The sequence below is a fragment of the Lathamus discolor genome, chromosome 5 (genome assembly GCF_037157495.1).
Source record: "Lathamus discolor isolate bLatDis1 chromosome 5, bLatDis1.hap1, whole genome shotgun sequence".
Lineage (NCBI taxonomy): Eukaryota > Metazoa > Chordata > Aves > Psittaciformes > Psittacidae > Lathamus > Lathamus discolor.
Window position 1 is genome coordinate 107,094,100 of NC_088888.1, and position 21,168 is coordinate 107,115,267.

Genomic DNA, 21,168 nt, shown 5'->3' on the forward strand with positions numbered 1-21,168 from the left:
AAATGTTTCCAGTGGTAAATAATATGCTATTACTGCAAGAACAAATACAGCTGTGCAGTAAATTAACTATTTTCCAATTACTGTTTCTTGGATGAAAAATGTGTGTTGAGAGCCACTGACATTTAGAGATCATGGAACAGATGGATGCACAGGCAAACAGAATTTTATTTATAACAGAGGTCTAATGTAACAAAGATCAGTTGTCCCATGTTGTTTCACAGCATTATAGACAACATAAAGTATGCTTGGTGTGAAATGAAACTGCAATCAGAATGTCAGTCTCCTAGAACAGGTTGAAAAAGATCATTTAGAAAAGTTCAGCTATTCTGTTGTCCTGAGGGATGATCTGTCAATAACCAGATTTTCTAATAAAATGTTAAATACTGAGTACCTGAAATACAGTTATACGCGCTATCTCCACCATACAGAAAAGAGAATGGATCGGGGCATTGCAGTTATAAGTCTTGAATTACCTGCATTCTCTAAGCATCACCAGTAGCAGTGGCAGTACTGTCTCACGCTCTGGGATGGTCTCACACTTTTACACACTTGAGCTGCGATTCACTTTTCTCAGCTTTAGACATCAACATCTGAGCTTGCTGCCCGAGATCTTTCCATAATCAGAAGAGAAACTGGCAACTCTAAAGCATGTATCATCTGATCCAGAGCCTCAGAATGAGAAGAAACATGCTACTGAAGTGCTCTTCACTAATACGGAAGGACAGATGGCTTGCTCAGACAGCATTACCTAAGTGTGGATCAATCCCACTCTAAGTGTGTACTGTTTTAATGTATGAGATATAATAAGCCTTTTTTTTTTCCTCCAAGAAAAAAGAAAAAAAGCCAGTTCAATTCTAATACTTATTATGGTATCAGACCCTGATTACTTAAACACTCTTGAAATTTTCAGACAATGAGAACTGGAGCTGATATTTCTAAGCTGATCTGGATATAGATTCTTACTTTCAACTACTAGAGCCCGTTAGATTTTATACTGCTATTCAGACCTTGCTTTTCTATGGGGGGGGGGAAGGGGGGCGGTACTGGGGGAGAAAAAAGCCTCGCAAGTATCTAACACAAGAAATAACAGCCCTCTCGTCCTTCTCTGCTTATAGAGACAAATGTGAACACTCACCACCTTTCCTCCTCCCTCCCAACTACAAGATTTTAGGACCTACTATGAAAAGGTCAAAAAGAGGTCTTAGCTTTTGTAACAAATACTATTTATTCAAAATTGCTGACTGCTGCATTAATGCCAACAACTGCATATAATTTTAGCTCAAGCTTCATAAAATTTTAAGGATCAGATACCAAGCTAAAATTTCCAAGCAGTTATGAAGAGGTGTGTTTAAACAGTAGTCTACATTATTTGCTTAAAGCTAAGAAATAGATTTCACTAAAATCTGACAACCATTTGAACCTAGCAGAAAATGTAAAGACTTTTGGAAGATTTCTCCACTTTTGTTATTTATTTTGTGCTGCTCCTTGGCCAGCTTTGGTTCTGCTGACTTCCGTACCAGCTATAGCAAAACGAGAACAGAATGTACAGACACGGGGTAGGATGATATATGATGTTAGGGCAAGCATGAGAGACTCATCCCATCCCAAATCCCCACAAAAAAGCCTTCCCTCAGGCCTAGTAAAGTTGTGTTCAATTTTCAATACTACACTAAAGATCCAAAAAAGAGAAAACAGAACAGAGCAACAGACGTAATCAGAGGTTTATAAAACGTGACCTAGAAAAGGGAGACTGACTGAAAAAACAGGGTAGATCTTCTGTTGTTTGTTTAGTTTTTTCATCCACCTTACGAAAAATAGAGAAAATTAAGAAGAGACACAACAACATGCTTTAAATATCTCAAAGATCATTGTGAAAAATTAGTCTGTTCTTATGTTCACTGAGAAAGGAAGAGGGATTTAAATTTGGCATTGAATTCTTGGTTATTTGGAAGGTTTTACCAAGGACAACAAAGAACAGAGAAGACTGCTATGAGAACAAACACCCACCAGGAAAGATTTAAGAATAACTGACCCTGAGGAAGGAATGGCTCAAGTGCCCTCAAAACTGAACTTTCACATTCCTCATTTCACTGAGGACCCCCCTCCTCAGTTCAATTCAAAAACATTGGTTTTCCCTTTACTAACTGTTTGTGTCCATTAAATGTGGAGCTTCTGGTAATCCTTAAACAGCATTAAGCTCTCTTGTCTTCTCATTGATTTTCTTAATCATGCCTGATGGATACAAAACATGACATAAAACTGCTGCAGGTTCTTACCAGGGCCATAGTTAAAAGCAAACCAACTTGTTCCTTGACCTTGGAGAATCAACATATTATAAAGCTGCTTAGGTTGTGCAGAGAAATCCTCTGCCAGCTTCAGCTACGCTGGCTGAATAGGTTACTTTTAGAACCTATATAGGACTACTCCAAATGTTACTATAACTTCCTTCCTTACTTCAGACCCGCAAGAGGCCCTCCCATACTCAATTCTGCTGGCAGGAGCTGGATTAACTTTATTTAAGTAGCAGGGTTTGTGAACTTGCCTCATATTGGCTCAGTCAGGCAAAGTAGCTGGAATGAGACAATGCATACTCAGATGACAGCTTTCTGCCCAACACCAGGTTACACCAGCACTTCAAACCACGCCAGGGACAATGACGACTGTAATACTGGGGCACCCTTTGTGTAAAATCTGCCTTTATAAGCTTGAGTGTGCACTCTACAACAGCATGTTTTTAAACAAAAATTGCTCTACTAAAATTAAACAAATTGCTCTATTTAAAAATATTTTTCCACTTCCACGCTCTTGGACAGACTTTTCTATTTTTTGGCTTGAAATACTGTTCCATCTGTCCACAGCTGACCAGGCAAAACTCTGTAGAGCCTGCCTCTTACCTCTGAGTTAGTAAAAAAATAATAGTCAGCTCTGCTGGAAACTGAGGCTTGGGGTTACTATCAAACAAAAAATTGCATTCCCAGAGTAGAACAACATGGTCTCAATCTATCAAACTGACACCAACACTCGCATCAGCTCAACTCATCAACTGAAACCACTCCATGGCTTGACACAGCTTCAGTACACTGCTGCAACACTGAAGATGATGCTTACTTAACACACAAGGGGGATGAAGATCATTAAGAAAAGGTGCTAATTACTAGCAGAGCAGTCAAAAGGGGACAGAGCATGTAACTTTCAGGTGACAACAGATGTTTTCATGGAAAGATTTGGTCACAGGTGATCCTTAAATTAAGGCACTGCCAGTGCGCAACTGCAACTTTGCAATCGAAAACTAGACCAAATGTTCAAAGCTTGCATGGGAATATAAAGCTACCTTTCCCCAATCAGTAGGGAAGCCTCAACCTAAATTCCTGTATTGCACTTTGCTATGTAGATTATGTACTACAACCTACTGATATCTGCAAAAAGCTATTCTCGTAGTCAAAACAAAACCCAAAAGAAATTACGGCAATTAGCTTTCAAATGTCATGACATGAACTGGTAGGACTGCTGAGTAAACACAGTACAGGGTACCTCAAAAGCAAATGCTCCCACAGAAGTTTACAGCATCCCAACTATCTAGAACTAGAATAATCCAGAAAGTTACCACCTAAGTTAGCAGTCACTGCTGATCTACAATGATAACATTAAAGCCCACTTTGAATATTTTTATTTCAGAACTGTTTCTAAGACTAGCAATATTATCAGTGATATCATATATAACAATCACAGTAGAAACATGTCTAGAAAAGAACAGTTTAAGAACATCAAACAATTTATTGTTACTAAGCTTTTCTGAAAACTCTTTACAAACCAACCCAAAACCGATGCACAAGCCAAACCAAAAAACCCCCAGTATGATCACAGACAGCAACTACCTCGAGCTAACAGCTTTGACTAACTGTAAGCAACATGGGTTAGTACTGTGTCTGATGAGATAATATGGCAGTAAGCACAGTGTAGTTACCTTCAAAAACTATCACTGCAAGCCCAGCGTTCTTGGACTGGTCTCTTCCAGAGAAAAAGCTAACAGTCTTGTGGAAGGTCATGCAATGAACAAGTTAACAAACTGCCTTGCTCCCTCTTAATACATACCAGAAGTGCCACGACAAGCCTGCATAACAAGTCACTGGTACTGCAGCTAACAGCAGGTATAAATGAAGCAAGTTATTTAGTGAGCAGCAACTCATGCGGGCCTGACATTCACACATTCTGACACTGCTCACATTAGGACAGATACCTCTCAAAAAAAAAAAAAAAGGACAGAAAGCTCAGAGGGAAATTCAACTCTAAAATGGGCCAAGCTGCTCTCAGGAGGCCCTTCATCTTTACTGAAAAGAACCTAAGGCAATCGCAACTTTGTTTAGGTAGCAGGCTAAAATAAGGCGTATCAAATCTGAACTCACAGGACCTGCTCAAAACCAGGCAAAGAATATTCACCTGTGCTAGGAAGAAAACACAAGCTTTCAGGCTAAATCCATTTATCTTCCCTGTCATTTTTTTCTTATTGTAGACATAAGTTATCATTGGCAATACAAAAACTTTTATTACTTTCCTCATTATAGGTTATGCGTTACCTCCACTGTAGATCACACAAATACTCTAAAATTCTGAAAGCAAAGACGTGATTTATACTACAGCTAAGCTGATCCAATATCCAACTCCTCTGGAAAGGGGTCTGCTGGTTAATCTAAAATTACTTTGTTTTCTGCCAACTCAATGAACTGATTCAGATTACCACAGAGTTACAAGAGCATGGGTACAAAGTTACAGGGAATAGCAGGTGGCAGACAGACAAAAATAAGCAGCAGTTTGTTCCAGGGCAAGCCTGTTCCATCAGGTGACAACCCTTTCGGTGAAGACAATTTCCTAATATCCAAACTAAACTTTCCCTGGCACAACATGAGGGCACTTCCTCTCATCGCTTGTTACTTGCGAGAAGAAACTGACTACCCTACCTCACTGCAACTTCCTTTCAGATACCTGTAGAGGGTGATAAGGTCTCTCCTGAGCTTCCTTTTCTCCAGGCTAAACAACCCCAATTCCCTCAGCTGCTCCTCATAACCTGTGCTCCAGAACCTTCACCAGCTTGGTTGCCCCTCTCTGGACACACTTCAGCAACTCGGTATCATTCCTGCAGTGAGCAACCCAGAACTAAACACAGGATTTGAGATGCAGCCTCACCATTGCCAAATACAAGAGGATAACCACTTACTCAGTCCTGCTGGTCACGCTATTTCCAATACAGGCCAGGATGATGCTGCCCTTCTTTGCCACCTGGGCACAAGCTGGTTCATGTTGAGCAGACTTGACTGAACCCCCAGGTCCTTTTCACCAGTCAGACTGAGCCCTGTTCCCCAGATCCTCCTTCCAGCCCTTCTTATATATGGGCATCACATTTGCCAATTTCAAATGCGTCAAATGTTAAAACATCCTAGCTATAGAACAAACTGCATGATAACCATTCTTGTATACAGTAAAAGTGTTTTCACACACTGGTAAATTCCTAAGGGATGTGCCGTATATCTGTGTTACCCAGGAGAAGTATATACCCTCCGGAACTGCTAAATACACCTACTTTGCTTGATGTACAGTTGACCATCAAAGATCAGACACTGCAACAGTGGTCTTGTATAAAGAGTCAGCTCTGTCGGGTTCTGAACAACTTGACAGTGAGGACAACTAACATCCCTCACAGGTGATCCTCTGGTGCCAACTTAAGTTTGCAACAGACCTTATAAATAGAAGCATATTCTGCAAAGGCAACACAGGCAACAAATGAATAGGTGTGACCATAAAAGGGTAACTTCTCTATTCCTAATCTTATACATTCTCTTAGTTTCTCCTGGTGTTTTCTCAGTAACAGCACACCCGAAAACTCAAAAGAAACTGAAGCTTTAGAAACATGTAAACTAGAAAGAAATTAAAACACAGTCTCCAATAAACTAGTAAGTGATACACGTTGTAGTGGTGCATACCAGGTAAACCCTAAAACTCTAGCTATACAACTGGTTTTCAGTGTAAATTAATTCAGAGGACTTGGGCTACAACTAAAAGCAAAAATGGACACTTCAGTCAGGTAGATTACCATCTTGGTGTATACTGGATACTGCAAAGAGAAGATAATTTACTATGCTCTGTGTGTACAGTGTAACTAAAGCTTCTTCCCCTGTAGACTTTCAATAGTATTTATAATTCAGGAAGCAACTGAGATGACAATGTTAACTACCACAGTTTTAATAAAAACATTTTTATGTTTCAAGCCAACTTTATGAACCGCCTTCAAAGGAAAAGTAATGCTGGAAGGAAGTTTCTACGTAACGAACTAGAAATGGAAGTAACTACCTTGTTAAATAGATGCCTCTACTAACTCATTTCATCTGATAAGGGTCCTAGTTTAATGTACACCTTAGGTAGGAATGTTTTTTTTATAAATATATTGCTTGGAATAGAGGGGAGTACAAGTACTGCAAATTACTTTGAGCATCAGAAAACTCCCATTTCTGAAATTACTAGCTCTGTAGCGTAGCCTAGCCTTGAACAAATATACTAGACTTTTAGAAGCTATTAGGCAGATCAGAAAATTCCACCAGGATTCAAACAAATCTACGCTGCACCACCGACACAAAATGAGGTCACAGGGATTCACTTGGATGGACCTGAAATTCCCCATCCGTAATGCAAAAAAGTTCACATACTAATCTGGTAACACTCTTAAGCCACATTAAGTAACACATTCAGAGTCCAAAACTCTCCAAATAAAGGAGTAGTGAAAACTATTACTAATACAGAGGAGTACATTTCAGTATTAAAACTATTGCCGAGTTGTACATTACTGCCACTGAATCCTGGACAGGATATCTAGCCAAACAGAAGCTCTCCACAACTGCTCCACTTTGCCTCAAGTTCATCAGTAACAGCACAAATCTGTTTGTGTTATCGCCATCAATCTAAGAAAGATAAATGTCATGTCAACATATACAAGGCTGCCATCACTAAATCACTCAGGCAGTGAAAACAGGCCAATTAGAGAAAAATGACTGTTTGTCCACGCCATCAATCCGCACAGAAATCTCTGAGCAATGAAGACAGCACTAGAAATAGCTGGCTTTTTAGCACAGGATCTGCAGGGTGCTAGCATTCCCATATGGAAGTATTAGACAGTGACTACCCAATGTGCAGCTGTCTCCAGCAAATGTCACTAAACTGTCATGTTTTTTTCCTAATGATCTTAGTACAATATGAAAGGGAAAAAGCAGCCCCAAAAGCTGACCCACATCAGTTCCTGGTGCTGGCAAACTCTATTTTATAGTTTCTACTCTTCTCTCAGAGGAAGTTAAAGAGTACAAGTAAGTATCTTGGGGTATTGAAAGCTGAGCTAGTATTCCTGGTTTTCATTAAGGTTGTTTGATACTTCCCATTAAAATATCTATTTCAACTGATAGTGCTTTCAGTTTTCTTTGGAAAAGCATTAAAATGAAGGTGTGTTTTACCATTGCTGAGAATGGGTTGGGAAAAAAAATAATTGCTGTGCTTGTCTCATTGTATATTCATTTGTTCATTACACTGCTATGCTTTTTATTTAAAAAAAGATCCAGCTGGTGACCTATGCTTACAAAACTGTATCTTGCTTTTAGGAAGGGCCTTCTAAATAGGTCAGGCAACAGAGCTGCACTAAACTCCATTTTGCACACACTTGGGAGAGATTTTCAGCTCAAATTTAGCTTTACAGAGTCCACCTGCACTCAACAAACAGTGAGTTGTGAAAGGCAGCCCAGTGCTTCCAGTGCACCTGCAGCTGCAGGGCGCAGCCAGCTCTGCTGGCCCTGGGTGCCTGACTGAATTAAGGTATGTGGTATTTCGAACACATACACAAGCTTCTTCTCTCACTTTACAGTACGTGCAACACATAATTAGCCTGGTCTAGAGGCACGCCAAGCTCTCAGCTAACCTGAAGAGATGTAGCTGCATTAGTGACACATGGAGTCTCCTGACTGCAGCAACTTAACATAGGCACAGCTAGCTAGATTTTTTTAACTGTCTCCCATGGAGTCCCATGCAACACTGGTAGCAAATGAAACCCTATTTTTTTCTTGGCAAGACCTTGGATTTGTATTTTGCTTCCTGGGTAACCATCTTCTGACTACAGAGCAGCGAGAACTTACAGCGTGAACAAATACAACAAGAGTTAGATGAATGGATGACTTGAACCTTCTTCTCTTCAATATTCTTAATAAACACACTACTACCAACTACTCATTCAAATATTGGGAGGAGATGAACCAAAATCAACAGCACAAGAAAGCCCACACAGAAGTAACCACTGCAAGAAATAGTGTGCAGTGTAAAAGCACAGGGCCACACACTGAACAATAAAGAGAAAACAAAATATTCAATAGCTACTCACTAAGCAAATACTATCCACCCTGTGCAGTCAATGAGTCTGTGGAAAAACTAGGCTGTAATAATGAACTTAAATACTGTCTCATAATGCATGTACACAGGCAAATTAAGGCTGTTTGTGCATTCCCTGACTTTGACTATTTGACTTTGCAACTTTAATAATGCACTTCTAACGCAGTTTTGGGTGTGAGACATTTAAATTTCAAAAAGCATTTGTACACAAACGAGGTACAGCCCTCCGATCGCTGGCCTGACGCCAGAACAGCCCCTGCTGCCGTGTAGGCTGGCTGCTGCTGCGCTCCGACACTGTTTTGGTGAAATGAGAGTAGAGCAGAGCAGAGCGCTCAAGCAGCGGGCAGCGTTGGGCAGAGCAATGGTGCTCTCTGCTGGGGAACAGAAGCAACACAAGCGCTCCGGCATCAACGCTAACACCCCCCGGTTACTGGGCTACCCGCAGGTGAACCTCTCCTTGCCTGAGTGCGTGAGTATAACAATGGTGGAGTCTGTACCAGGACGACATTCTCGACAGATAAACTTTACAAAACACACATTCACGCTTTATTTCACATGTACGAATCAAGTGAAAATTCAGTGTTTCTGGCCTCTCATATTATTTCTGTGGTAGTAGCTGTTTGAGCAGAGTTCTTCTAGGAACAGTAGCTAACAGTAGCTATGCTGATGTCAAATACAGAGTAACTTTTTTTTTTTAAGTTTCCTTTCACCATGGAAATAATAATATGTTTATATTTTATATATATAATAATCTGATGCTGCGTAATTTAGAGAGGCTTTGGGGCTAAAAAGGTATTTTGGAAAACAGTTCATATGACCTCCTGCAAGTCTGAACAAACACATTCTGTGGGAAGAAACCATTCAAAACCACCTTACTTCTTATCATGAAAGCACTATATTTGTGTGCTTTGGGTGAAGTGTTTGGGTGGAACTCTAGAGAGGGCACACAGGGCAAAGGAATTCAGTGTCGAAGTGTTTGAACTTTCACCTTCTACTTAAGTGCGCCACAGTTCAAATTATTTCCTCTCCACATCCAACTCCCTCAATCCCAGGACACCAAATCTTAACATCTTGTTAAGACCTGTGACAGCTGCATTTTGAATAAACTGATGTAAGCATGTTGACACTGGAGAACACTGTACTCCGTAACTCAGCAGAAGAGGACGTAGTGTCAGTTCTTGGTTCCTTAGTACCAGCGCCCTGCCACAGGACTCAGACTCTAAGGGGACACACTAGCAAGATGTTGCTACCTGAAATCTGGCATTTAGTACTTGCAGAATAAATTAGTTACAAAAACAGACAACAGCAAACTCAAAATTTGAGTTTAAGATGCACTCATAAGGAAGCCTATTACTATTTTCTGATTAAGTGAAATTGGATCACAAACATCCATTGTTCACTGTTGTTGGAGCGAATCACTGAACCGGCAGAGGATGCCAGTCTGGCAAGAATTCAGGACTATCTGGACCTATACAGAAGAGTCAATCAGAAACCAAATCTGAGGTCTGAAAGAGAATTTGAAAGAAGTCTGGGGACAGAGATGTTGGGTTTAAGCATCTTTCTCTGAAGTATCTCAGATTGATCACTAACAGGGACAAAGCATGAAACTAGACAGATCAGGTATTTGATCCGCTAATAGTGGAGATTAAGAAAACAGCCAAAAATCCACATGGAATTATGAGAGAGCAGAACCTGACCCGCTCTCCAGTTGAGAATCAAGTGGGTGAGATGAGCTGTGTTACAGCTAATAGTGCAAAGAGAAACTGTGTGGGAATACTCTGGGGATATTTTAAGAAAAGGAGGAGGGTGAGAAAAGGCGATTTGAACACCTTAAGGGCATCTACAAACTCCCTTAGAGAATACCTCAACAAAGGACCCGAATGATTTATAAAGTAATCTGTAACTCTTACGTAGAAAAAAAAGAAAGAAAACACATGGGGAGAAACTTAGAAAAAAAAAAAAAGAGGGGTGAGCAAAAAGGAAAAAAAAAAAGTGACACTGACCTCAAGCCTCTTTTCAAGAGACTCTATCCTGTCTTTTTTGCTGGCCAAGTTAGCTCTTGTGTAGCGGCTCTGTCCAGGCAGGTATAACACTTGACTGTAACATTCTTCCCACACCTGGTTATAAGCTTCACTTGAGAGCTCTCCGTGCCCCATTCCTTGCTTTACCACTTCCATCTCTTGCGCCAGTAAATCCTGTGCCTGTTGGAAATTATGAGAAATAAACCAGTTACAATACAAAAGATACAGGAAAATTCCTCTTCAGTGTGCAATTCACAGGGGCAGTTTCTTTTTTCATACTGAAAGCTCACCATCAGGTTAAGCTAACTATGAAATCTAACACAGATGCTGTGGATTATAATGAAACCCAGGCTAGAAGGCTACTCACAGCGCGACTATCCTTCATTTTATATAATTTGGCCAAACCTGACATCACACTGCTGTAGCTAATGAACCCTGTGGCACAGCTAGATCCTTCATCCTGCGGCAGAAGAAAAGACATAAAAGCAAAGATCTTTAGGGGAGGGAGAACTGTACAGACAGAAGCAGCTGTTCCATGAAACAAAAAATTACTTCTCATTTCCTTTTCCTTGCCCTTTTCCACAGAACCTGGAAAATCAACTTCAAATATAATGGAGCTGTATAAGCTCCATTGCAGGAAATATCTGACTTTAACACAGATTTTGTGTCTGAAGAACTATTAGTGAGATGAGTATTCTGCAGTTTCCAGTTTAGTTTACAAAAGTCACTTACAGTCAAATGAAAAGATTCATGTTGTTCTCATAACCTTTAATATTTCTGAGAATGAGCCCGGCCCATGAAACTACAGAGACATCCAGGTCCTTCACATTTTATTTGTAACTAAAAACCTAAACTATCTTCACCAATCTGGACTTCATTAATTTTAAATGCAAGTCCTCCCTTTCAACGGCATTTACATGTGCATCACAAATTTTCATATCAAGCAATTCAGGTATCACCAGATAAGATGATTCCAGAAATATTGAAGAAAATAAATTAGTTGTCCCTGATGGTGGAAACAAATAAAATAGGAGTTCTCTAAGCACACTTGACAAAGCTGAATCTTGGAAAGGTCCACTTTCAGTCAGCTTCTATTTGTTCACTGTGAGGAACTACTTAAGGCTATTTATTTGTGGCACCACAACTGTTCTATAGCTCTAACAGCTCAATACACTGTGCTCAGCAACACTGCTAATCCTTTCGAAACAAGCACTACCTATCAGAAAAGAAAGGAGCACTTTATTAAAGGATTTTAGTGGGAAGATGTTCTAAAAACAAATGAAGAAGTAAAGCAAAATAAGCAAGCCCCAGAAGAGAGCTTGAAGACAGGAAAACTTTCTGGTTTGAATCTGATTTTAGACAAAGAGGAAACATTATGCTGAAAGTCAGAGCAAGCAGGAGCAAGGATGCAAAAAAACTTCTGCCCATCAGGCAGAGATTCTGAAGAAAGTTTCCATACAAAAACTACTGGACTGTGTAATAGTCTTCAAGGGAAGTGACAGAAAACCCGACTCTCACTGCACTTCAAAACAAGCAGAGAAAACACTCAGAGAACGGTCCTAATGGAACAATTTGACACTGGCAGGACAGTGAAATTCATGATCTAACTGTATTTTCCATCTTTAACTTCTCCTGCTCAGAAATCTTCAAGTATAATTTTCCATTTAACAGCAAACTGAAAGTACATACTGTTCAGTGTTTCTCATTTTATGCTCTTGATTCCTTGGTCTGATATGGTCAGACTTAAAATCTGCTTGTATATCTTTACGGTACTATGGGATTTAGGTGTAGAGGTACCACAGCTATTGTCAGAACCCAAGTCTCAGATAGGAGGAGTCTGCATGAAACAGATAACTTGGTGGCACATGATTTTATCCTTTTCATTTTTATTCCTGTAAGCATATAGTCAAAGGTTACTGGCACAACTTCACAGGTGAAACTCTCTGAAACAGGTAAGCACAGCACCATGCGTCTGAACTGTCCATCTGTCACTTGGCAGCAAAAGGCAACATCTGTAGCTGCTTACATAAATGAACAACCCAAACCAGAACCCTTGGTACAGGACTGCTATTTAACTCAGCATTACAACGCTAAACAGACTTGAGTGCCCAGACAGCTTACTCATTTCATTCAGCAAAAACCTATTCCACCTATTCAGCGCTTTTTAACCAGGTATGCTCTAAGATCAGTCGCCGTAGCCCAGCAGGCTCTGCACTAGCACAGATCTGCTGGATCAAGCTTGACAAGCACAATTAAACAACTGGTTTCGCTGCTTCAAGTTAGAAACTGGCTATCACTGCCATATTTAGTTTGCACTGAAAAAAAAATGCTTACGAATTCTGGATTAACAAACTACACAGGCAGCAGAAGGTGGGCATCACACTTAGTTAAAGTCTCAATGATTTAGTAATTATTAATAATGGTTTTAATAATTTCCAGGAATAGTAAAGTACATTGAGTAACTGTTAGGGCATTATAGCTCCTACCCTTACTTAAAATGACAAGCAATCACAAAACACATCCAAAATTGTATCGAAAAGACAATGTCTCTGGACAAATACAGCATCCTCATCACTCTGTTAAGTGCCTAGATTAACAGAAGATCACAGAAAAGAGAATGTGCACTTAAATTACCCTTACAGCTCTTCATACAATACTCTGGAGATCTCCAACCTAAATTCTGTGCAGGCTCACCTTTTTTTGCAAGATTACAGGACCATGACATAAGGAGACATTAGGTCACTGGTAATGAGACCATACAATTCTCACCTTCTTGAGGTCCTCTTTGGAGAACTTCTCGTAAGGATTTTGTTCCAAGTAAGCCATATGTTCTGCATTGTTGCTTCCAAATCCTGGGCCTTTCCCCTTCTTACCACTAGGCTGCTCTCCAAATGGGTGGTGTAAAAGATCAAAATGAAGCATAGTAATCATCTCTTTCTTTATTAGCTCTTCACTTTTCTGCAAGTCTGTTAGAGGTGGTTCCACATTTAAGGGTCTTAGTATTGTTTCATTAACCTGCCCAGGAATAAAAAAAGTTCACAAATACCATATACACCAAAGATCACACTAAATTCATACACCTCCACCTGAACACGAATTTTATATACGAGGCTAATCCATGCAGAAGAGGCGCCAAAATCCCTTGCAGTGTGACACACATACAGCAACCCAAACACCCAACTGTGGTTTCATTTGTGCGTATGAAATACCTTAGAGAATTCTGCTGCAAATGTTTCCCGTAATGCTGAAATCAGCATAATCAAATAGAGATTTCATTTTCTCATGATCTACTCAGACTGTGTTTCCTCCTATAATGGTTAAAATCTGTGTATTTTTTTCTCCTTAAAAGTAAATTTTGTTTCTACTTACTTCAGAAGGCCGCGGTAGATTTTTCTGAACAGCTTTGTGCATTCTTTTCAGTTCTTTTGCACGTTCTGCCTCTCGGAGAGCCTAGACAAACAAGCTAAATGTTAATCCAGCTACTGGAATACAATCAGATGCTTCCTAGAAATGTATGTGATACAAAAACCAATTAATTAACACAGCAAAGATTCCTTAAACACTTCATGTTACAAAGCCAGAGCCAAATAATGTGATGACGTCATAATTTAGTGCCTCTAAACAGGAAAAGAGTAGCAGACTAAGAGGAGAGAGATCCTAAAAAGTAATTTCTAGCCATCACATTCTCCTTCATCCTCAAGCTCAGCAGACTTCATTCTTTACAAATTTCTCCACCATCAAGTTTGACAGCTGCCTGAATTCTCCAGACACAAAATCCACCAGGAAAAGACAGACTGTTAAATCTGCAGCCAGGATTGTGTTCTCTTCGATGACTTGGAGTAACTATTCACTAAAGCAATACTCGCGGAAAGTGTAGAAACATAAGATTTTTCCTTACATTCAATTTTCAGTCAATAATTAACATGAAAAGGCAGTGCCACCTAAAATTTCAGGAAAAATAACCAAGATCCTCTGTGTTCTAATTCCAGACATGTCACACCTTCATTTGAAGGGCAGGATGCTGTTCTCTTGCATGATATTACAACTCAAATTCTTTTCTCTATTATACATACATAAATTATCCATATTTATTCAAACTTTTTATTAAGGTATGTATGCACAAGATATGGATATATATGCACATAATGTGATCTTCCCCAATCAGGACAAGCTAGAAACCAAACTCTAGGAAACACTTAGCAGATAACAAAGCATGGGATTTTTTTCTTTTTTTTAATATTTTATTAACTTTTCAAGCACATTGATTGGCAAAACCCCCTCTGAACTCAAAACTAGCCATTTATTTGAATTTATTTGAAGGTATATAACAAAATTAGATCTGTATCACAAAAATCAGGATAAGCAATAAATGGAAAAGACACTCCTCTTACAAACATAAAAATTTAGTGTGTCCCTAATTACATGCCAGTGTAGCTATTTAACCTGCAGAATTTAAGGCAGCACTTTATAAGGCTTCCTTGATTCTGGAAACAAAACAAAAGAGACCCATTCATGGCTCAGCTGCCTAGTAATCCTTAGATGCAAGTCATACAAAAGGAACCAATTCACTGCCTGGAAGATTTGTATCTGTGTGCTACCAGCCTGCTGAATTTGCATGTGCCTATCTTACACTTCACAACCAGTAACTTTTAACTTGAGAGAATAATACGAAACTGAAAAAGAAGAAAAAAGGTACAACAGTACAAGTCTCATGTGCTTACAGTGAAGTGTGTGCCTCTGCAGAGAAATGCTTTTAATTATATTTTTATCTTTTGGGGGACAAATGCAGGACTTGGGGCATAAACACTCATGACTTCATCGTAGAAAATGACAAATGAAATGTGATACATAACATTAACAAATTAAGAAAATGATTCAGAGAGAAAACTGATTTAGCCTATGTGTGTGTGTGTACACTGATGTCAGCAGAGAAAACAGGTACATTTTACTTTGTAGGAGCTGTACCACTTTCACTGAACAGATATGAAATTATGCGAACCATACAAGAAACATTTTATTATAAACCAAAGGCACTATCTGCCTCACATACACCCACCTGCTTGCGGGCATCTATATCAGCAGTGTCTTCTACAAAGGTTTCATCTATTTCATGTTCCTCAAGTTCTTTTTCTGCATTTTCAGGTAAAACAATCTCAAAGTCATTCTTTGGAGCAGGAAGGGCCATGAGTCCAAGGCGCAGGTGTTCACGAGACTCTCTCTCCTGTTGAAATAAACGGTAAGATATAATGCTTTTGGATTCATGCATTAAGGTGCAATTCAGTAACATTCCGTTCATCTCCATTAATAGACATGAACAATACACAGCTGATGTAATCCAGCTATCTTTGACTGCTACAAAATCAACAGAAACAAGACCTTTGAAGTCTGACAAGAGGCGTGTTACTAATCCAGCCTAGCTACAGACCACCATACCAGAGTTCATGCACTTTTCATCACAGAAACTCTCTGATACTAAAAAAAAACATTAGACAAATTTCTTAAAGATAGCTAATGAAATCTTCAAACAGGCTGAAATACACTCAAGTAAAACAACAGCACAGCACCTTTGCCTCACAGTAGCCTCAGTACAACAGCAGAAACTCACATAAACACCTTCCAAGAAACTGAAAATATGTGGAAATGTGATGATGGACACAGAGGTATTTGCAAGCCTAACAGGAACTTTCTTCCTTGCAGTTGCTCACAAATCTGGGGAATGTTTGCTTCATTTTCGTACTCTGCCACAATACCAGATCTGGGAACCAGTGAGGTTCATCAGGAAACTGAAACCCCAGTTTCCCTTCTAGCAGCAAAAAGCTTTTTTATAGTAAAAGACAGAACCAAAGTAAGTAAACAGACAACAAATAATCCTTGTCCTGCAAGCTAGGAGGAAATCTGAAATTCTGAACTTGAAGAGCTGTTTTCGTGTGCGGAATGTGCCAAACACTTGGAAGTGGATATCCTTAGCTAGCCTGAAAAGGAAAATGTCAATAGCTCTGGTGGGAGATATCCAAAGCCACAGTTAAGGCTGCAGAATCAGCTACATAAAAGGAGTTCCCAAGGTGCTACCTATTAGGTATATGCTGTTTTATACCATGGCTAATTGGCAGGATACATCTGGCTCACTCTCCAAGAACAGAAACATCTGTTGAAAAGGCGATGAAAGAATCTAGATGGGACTCGGATTACTGTACATCTCAAAACCAAGTGCTCCTAATGGCAAAAATTAAACTCCTTTAGCTCAATGCTGTCAACACGACAGATTGTTGAAAAGGTCCTGTAGGTAAACTGGGAAGCCAAGATGATGAGGGATTTGAGGGCTGCAAGAAAAATGAATCTTTGCTTGATATATTTCCTGCTCAGCTTCAAAGATACAAAGTAGGACTGAAACTTAAGCATGTCTTCCTTGACAAACAGCTTGAGAGTGCTTTCACTGAGCACACTGAAATCCATTCCAAGTGGCAAGATTTCTGTTCTTTCAAATAAAGACTTGATTTTATCAGGTGATGAGTACAAACCTGCGGACAAGTGGTAGAAATAACACTTGCTTTTTCCCTTCTTAAGTGCTTCTTACCATTTGTTTTGCATAAGATGGGTCATTGTAATCTGCCATTCCTTCTTCTGGGTTGATGTTCAATTTATCACGTAGTGGAGTTCTACCAGGAGTTGTACCAAGCACAGGTTTAGGAGTTAGTCCTCCACGAGGAGTTAAGCCTTCTTGCCCATGAGGTGTCCTAAAGGAAACGCAGATACAGATATTTATTTTTTCCCTAAAGAGCTCTATTTACCAAAGTCTGAATGCTGGATAAAGTTACATAAATACCATTAATAAATTCAATCTAGATTTTTTTCCTGGGAAGTAGTAAAACTATAACATGCAATTAGAAGAATCCAAAAAAATAAATTGTTTAAAGCTGTCAAGGTGTGACCAAGGACTTGTCAGTCTGAAATCTAGACACATCATTATGTGAAGAGACATTTCAGGAACTACATCAACACAAACTCCCACTGCTATGTTTGAAAGAAGAAATTATCCTGTCACCAGACACTGTTACGGGATACAGTAACCAGGATTTGATTGCAAGCTCTGATTTCCTTACCACCTGTGGCAAGTCGTTCACTCTGAATTCAACTGGCCTAGCAGCTGTCCCAACTTACAATTCAATTAATCACTCTGAAGATGCCTCTCTGCTTTCACTGATTATTCAAGGAGTAACTACATTACAATAATTACTTTTAAGAACGTAAGGTTAGGCAAGTTAGATTAAGCCTTAGATTTTGTGGGGCTCAGTTGCTTTTCTTCTAGACTGAGAAGAAATTTTGTTCTCTATCCCAATAACCTACTATATGAAAATCTCGCAGACATGGTCTTGGATATAGCAAAAAGTTTTCTGTTGCCAGCTGATAATGAGGTTTCACATAGTGGTGATGATGGTAGTAACAATGAACTGATAAGATATTGTTAACTGTCTCAAACAAAGTAAGTTCAGGATGGGGAAAACTTTTAGAAAAAAGCCTACACTGTGGTACCCACCTGTGCTTACGTGATTATTTTCAGACAGTAAGGACAAGTACGTGTACTGTAGAGAATCATGCTGGCAGAGACAGCTGGACCAGATGATTTAATACATAATTTCCACCACTAGATATTGTAATTCTGTAGTGCAAGGAAGATACTATAATAGCGGACAAACACAACTGGCCTGACACACACTACTGATCCTCTTCTAAAGGATACAACAGAACCTTATTTACTGGGTATGTGTTTGAGAAGCAAGTGATACCATCCTCTTGCTTGACATTGTTCACAGATTTTTTAACGAACTCTCATTTAGGGTAACAAATACAAGCAATAGCGTTTGCAGGATGATACCCACAAAAAAACAGCAAAATGAATGTTTCATAGAATATACTGAGATTTACTGCAAGGCAGCGGGACAGAGGCCCAAGTTGCCCTGAGAAGCTGTGGGCGCCCCATCCCTGGAAGTGTTTAAGGCCAGGCTGGACGAAGCTTGGAGCAACCTGGACTAGTGGAAGGTGTCCCTGCCCACAGCAGGAGGGCTGGAACTAAATGATCCTCAAGGTCTCTTCCAACCAAAAGCGCTCTATGATTTTATGATACATTGATTTTGTTGATTATACTAGCAGAAAAGGTTTTACACTGACTTTCCAGAAGAAACAATTCCCAAGTAAGTAGGTTATTTTTTCTAGTTGTCTCAGTTCCATATAGTGTTTAAAACACTATTACAATTTTCAACTTCACAGCTTTTAAGAAAATTCTTATAACTAGGATGTGGAAAAAAAAAAACAAACCCACAACAACCAAAACAAAATACCTAATGCAAGGCAACAACTTCCATAAAAACCTTGCATCAAAACATTACAAATTTCATATGACCAGAGGAGAAAAAGGTGTACTTAGATTAAATATTGCAGATGGCTCTGCTTCACTACTCTGCCTCCTTAAAAAGTTATGGCTTCCCTTTGTTTTTTTACCACTTTATGAATTTATTTTGTTCTTTCTGCTCAGTCTTGGATATTCACGCTGATAAAGCATTTCTGCAAGCAAGCTAAGTTGATACATAGGTACCATATTTACACGTGCAAATCTGAACTTCAGAAGCTAAAAAACCCACCACAAAGAAAATACCCCAACACCCAAACAAAATTAGAATGTCTTCACATTTTTTAACATAAAAATCACTCAAATGAACAGCCAGATCACTCCAGGCTAAACTCTACATTCATTCTGCACTGAACTAATATTAATAGATCTCCAGAAAGGTATTTGTTTATGTAGATCCAATTAAAAGAGCAGGGCTTTTGTACACAGCTTTAAAACACCAAAATAAAGCTTTTTTTGAAAAGCTGCCATAAAGGCCTTTTTTATTCCTTTCTCCACTTTTCCTACTAGCATGATACAAGTAAAATTAGAACTTAAGTTGAAAAAAATTGACAGACAAAATGTACCAAGTGTAGTATTTGGTAGTAGTTGTACAGTATTTGGCATTTGTTGGATATATACTTATTCAGGACCCACTGCAATAGTTAAACCAGCAATTCCATGCTATTTAGATTGGCAATATAAGAAATATTTTATTTTGGATATATATGGCTTATAAAATATTTACTCCAGCTTTAAAAAAATTCAGTGTGGGTTTGGCTAAGGGACCTCCTACATTTTTGACTCCGAGGTAATACTTTGGAAAGGTTAGCATCCACGTACAGACTGACACTCTATCTTACTATTTATACCCCTGTATTACTCCAGTGTAATTTATATCGCTACAGAGCAGAGAAGGCCTCATTTCTGGACAAAAATTCCAGTGAGCTATACACTGTACAAGTATAGCCAATGATGTGGCAGAGCTTGCAAAAGACACAGAGAAGGAGAAAGGTGTACAAGGGCCTGAAATAAAAAAGTGAGTTAAAACTTGTTTCAAAGCACTGATCGTGACCTACTATTTCACACGCTGAAATTGACTCTGCTCACTCATCTCCAATAGACACGTGCCCATCCCAGCACCCATTAGAAAAGGAGTCTGCTTTACCTGAAGGGTGTGGAAAGCACAGTATTTGGTGTCTGGATAACCTGTTTCTGTGGTGTTACCCCTGAAAAGTCACTTTCATGCAAGGGAGTGTTAAGTCCTCCTTTCAGGGGGGTATCCACATTTGTGAGAGCCATCAGATTCTGGGCTTCCTGTAAAACAAACAATACATGCAGTACATCACTAAGACTTTTCATTGTCACACTCTACTCTGTATAACAGATTCACTAGCAGTAACAACAGCTGAAGAATTATTTAAATATCAGTGAGTTTGTGGGAAACGTTTAACACTTCTTAACACCCATACACTGGTATTTACAAACCCAACTGTTCCACTGAAAGGGATTTTAAACTTTATTTCCAACAGAATATGTTATCAATTGGAGTTGCAAAAATGAGTGGGTTACTTAATGTTTCAGCTTCCTTTAGTTTGCCAGACTCCATAAATTTGCAAAATTTATTAGTGAGTGAATACTCAAGTTATCCTAAGGATCCCAATTTTCAGAGAGAGCAGCACACCTGCACTCTGAAATGCAACATCAATGAAATTTGCCCAAGCTGTACGGCAAAGCGAATGTTCCAACAGAGAGGGTCACTATCCAGAATTCTGGTCCATGACTCAGTTGGGCGTTTTAGTAATACCCCCCTACTTTTTCTTTTTCCTTCTACAGTGAAGAATTAGGTCACTGAAAATGAGCTAACATAATGAAACTACTACATACAGACATTATCTTCACAGAAGATTACCACTGCAACTACTGACCTGTGTATGTACATAACACTGCAACATACATGATGTCAGATTACTCCATCTGAAGGTGAACGTGACCCCTCCTGCAAACACTGCATGGAGACTGGGTCTTGACCTGTAGAGTCAGGAACTTTCTCTTTTCTACTATCATGAAACTGTTAAAATACAGCTAATTATCAATATGGGTTGGGGATTTTTGTTTCAGGGTGGGTTTTTTGGGGTGGAGTTTTGTTCGTTTTGCACACTAGCAACACTGATTTTATTTAGTAATTTCCCCACACTCAGCAAAACATTACCCAACACTACCAGGTTTTGAAAGAACCCAGACACTCACACAATCAGTATAACACAAATGTAACTTGCAGGTTTTTGACCACCTTTCTCTTCAGTGGTTTTAAGCCAATAAAGTGCTAGGAAAGTATTCCTGTATTGTTGC

At 39.3% G+C, this 21,168-nt stretch overlaps 1 protein-coding gene across 1 annotated transcript in view; it reads right to left on the minus strand.

Moving 5' to 3' along the window:
- The window catches only part of CDC5L (cell division cycle 5 like), a 33,518-nt gene that overhangs the window by 3,613 nt on the left and 8,737 nt on the right, over positions 1-21,168 (minus strand). The window contains exons 9-14 of the mRNA XM_065681819.1: positions 19,985-20,133; positions 17,008-17,167; positions 15,490-15,654; positions 13,803-13,883; positions 13,203-13,448; positions 10,416-10,613 (exon numbers count right to left, since the gene is read on the minus strand). Coding sequence (XP_065537891.1) covers positions 10,416-10,613; positions 13,203-13,448; positions 13,803-13,883; positions 15,490-15,654; positions 17,008-17,167; positions 19,985-20,133 — 999 coding nt within the window. The remainder of the gene's footprint in view (positions 1-10,415; positions 10,614-13,202; positions 13,449-13,802; positions 13,884-15,489; positions 15,655-17,007; positions 17,168-19,984; positions 20,134-21,168) is intronic.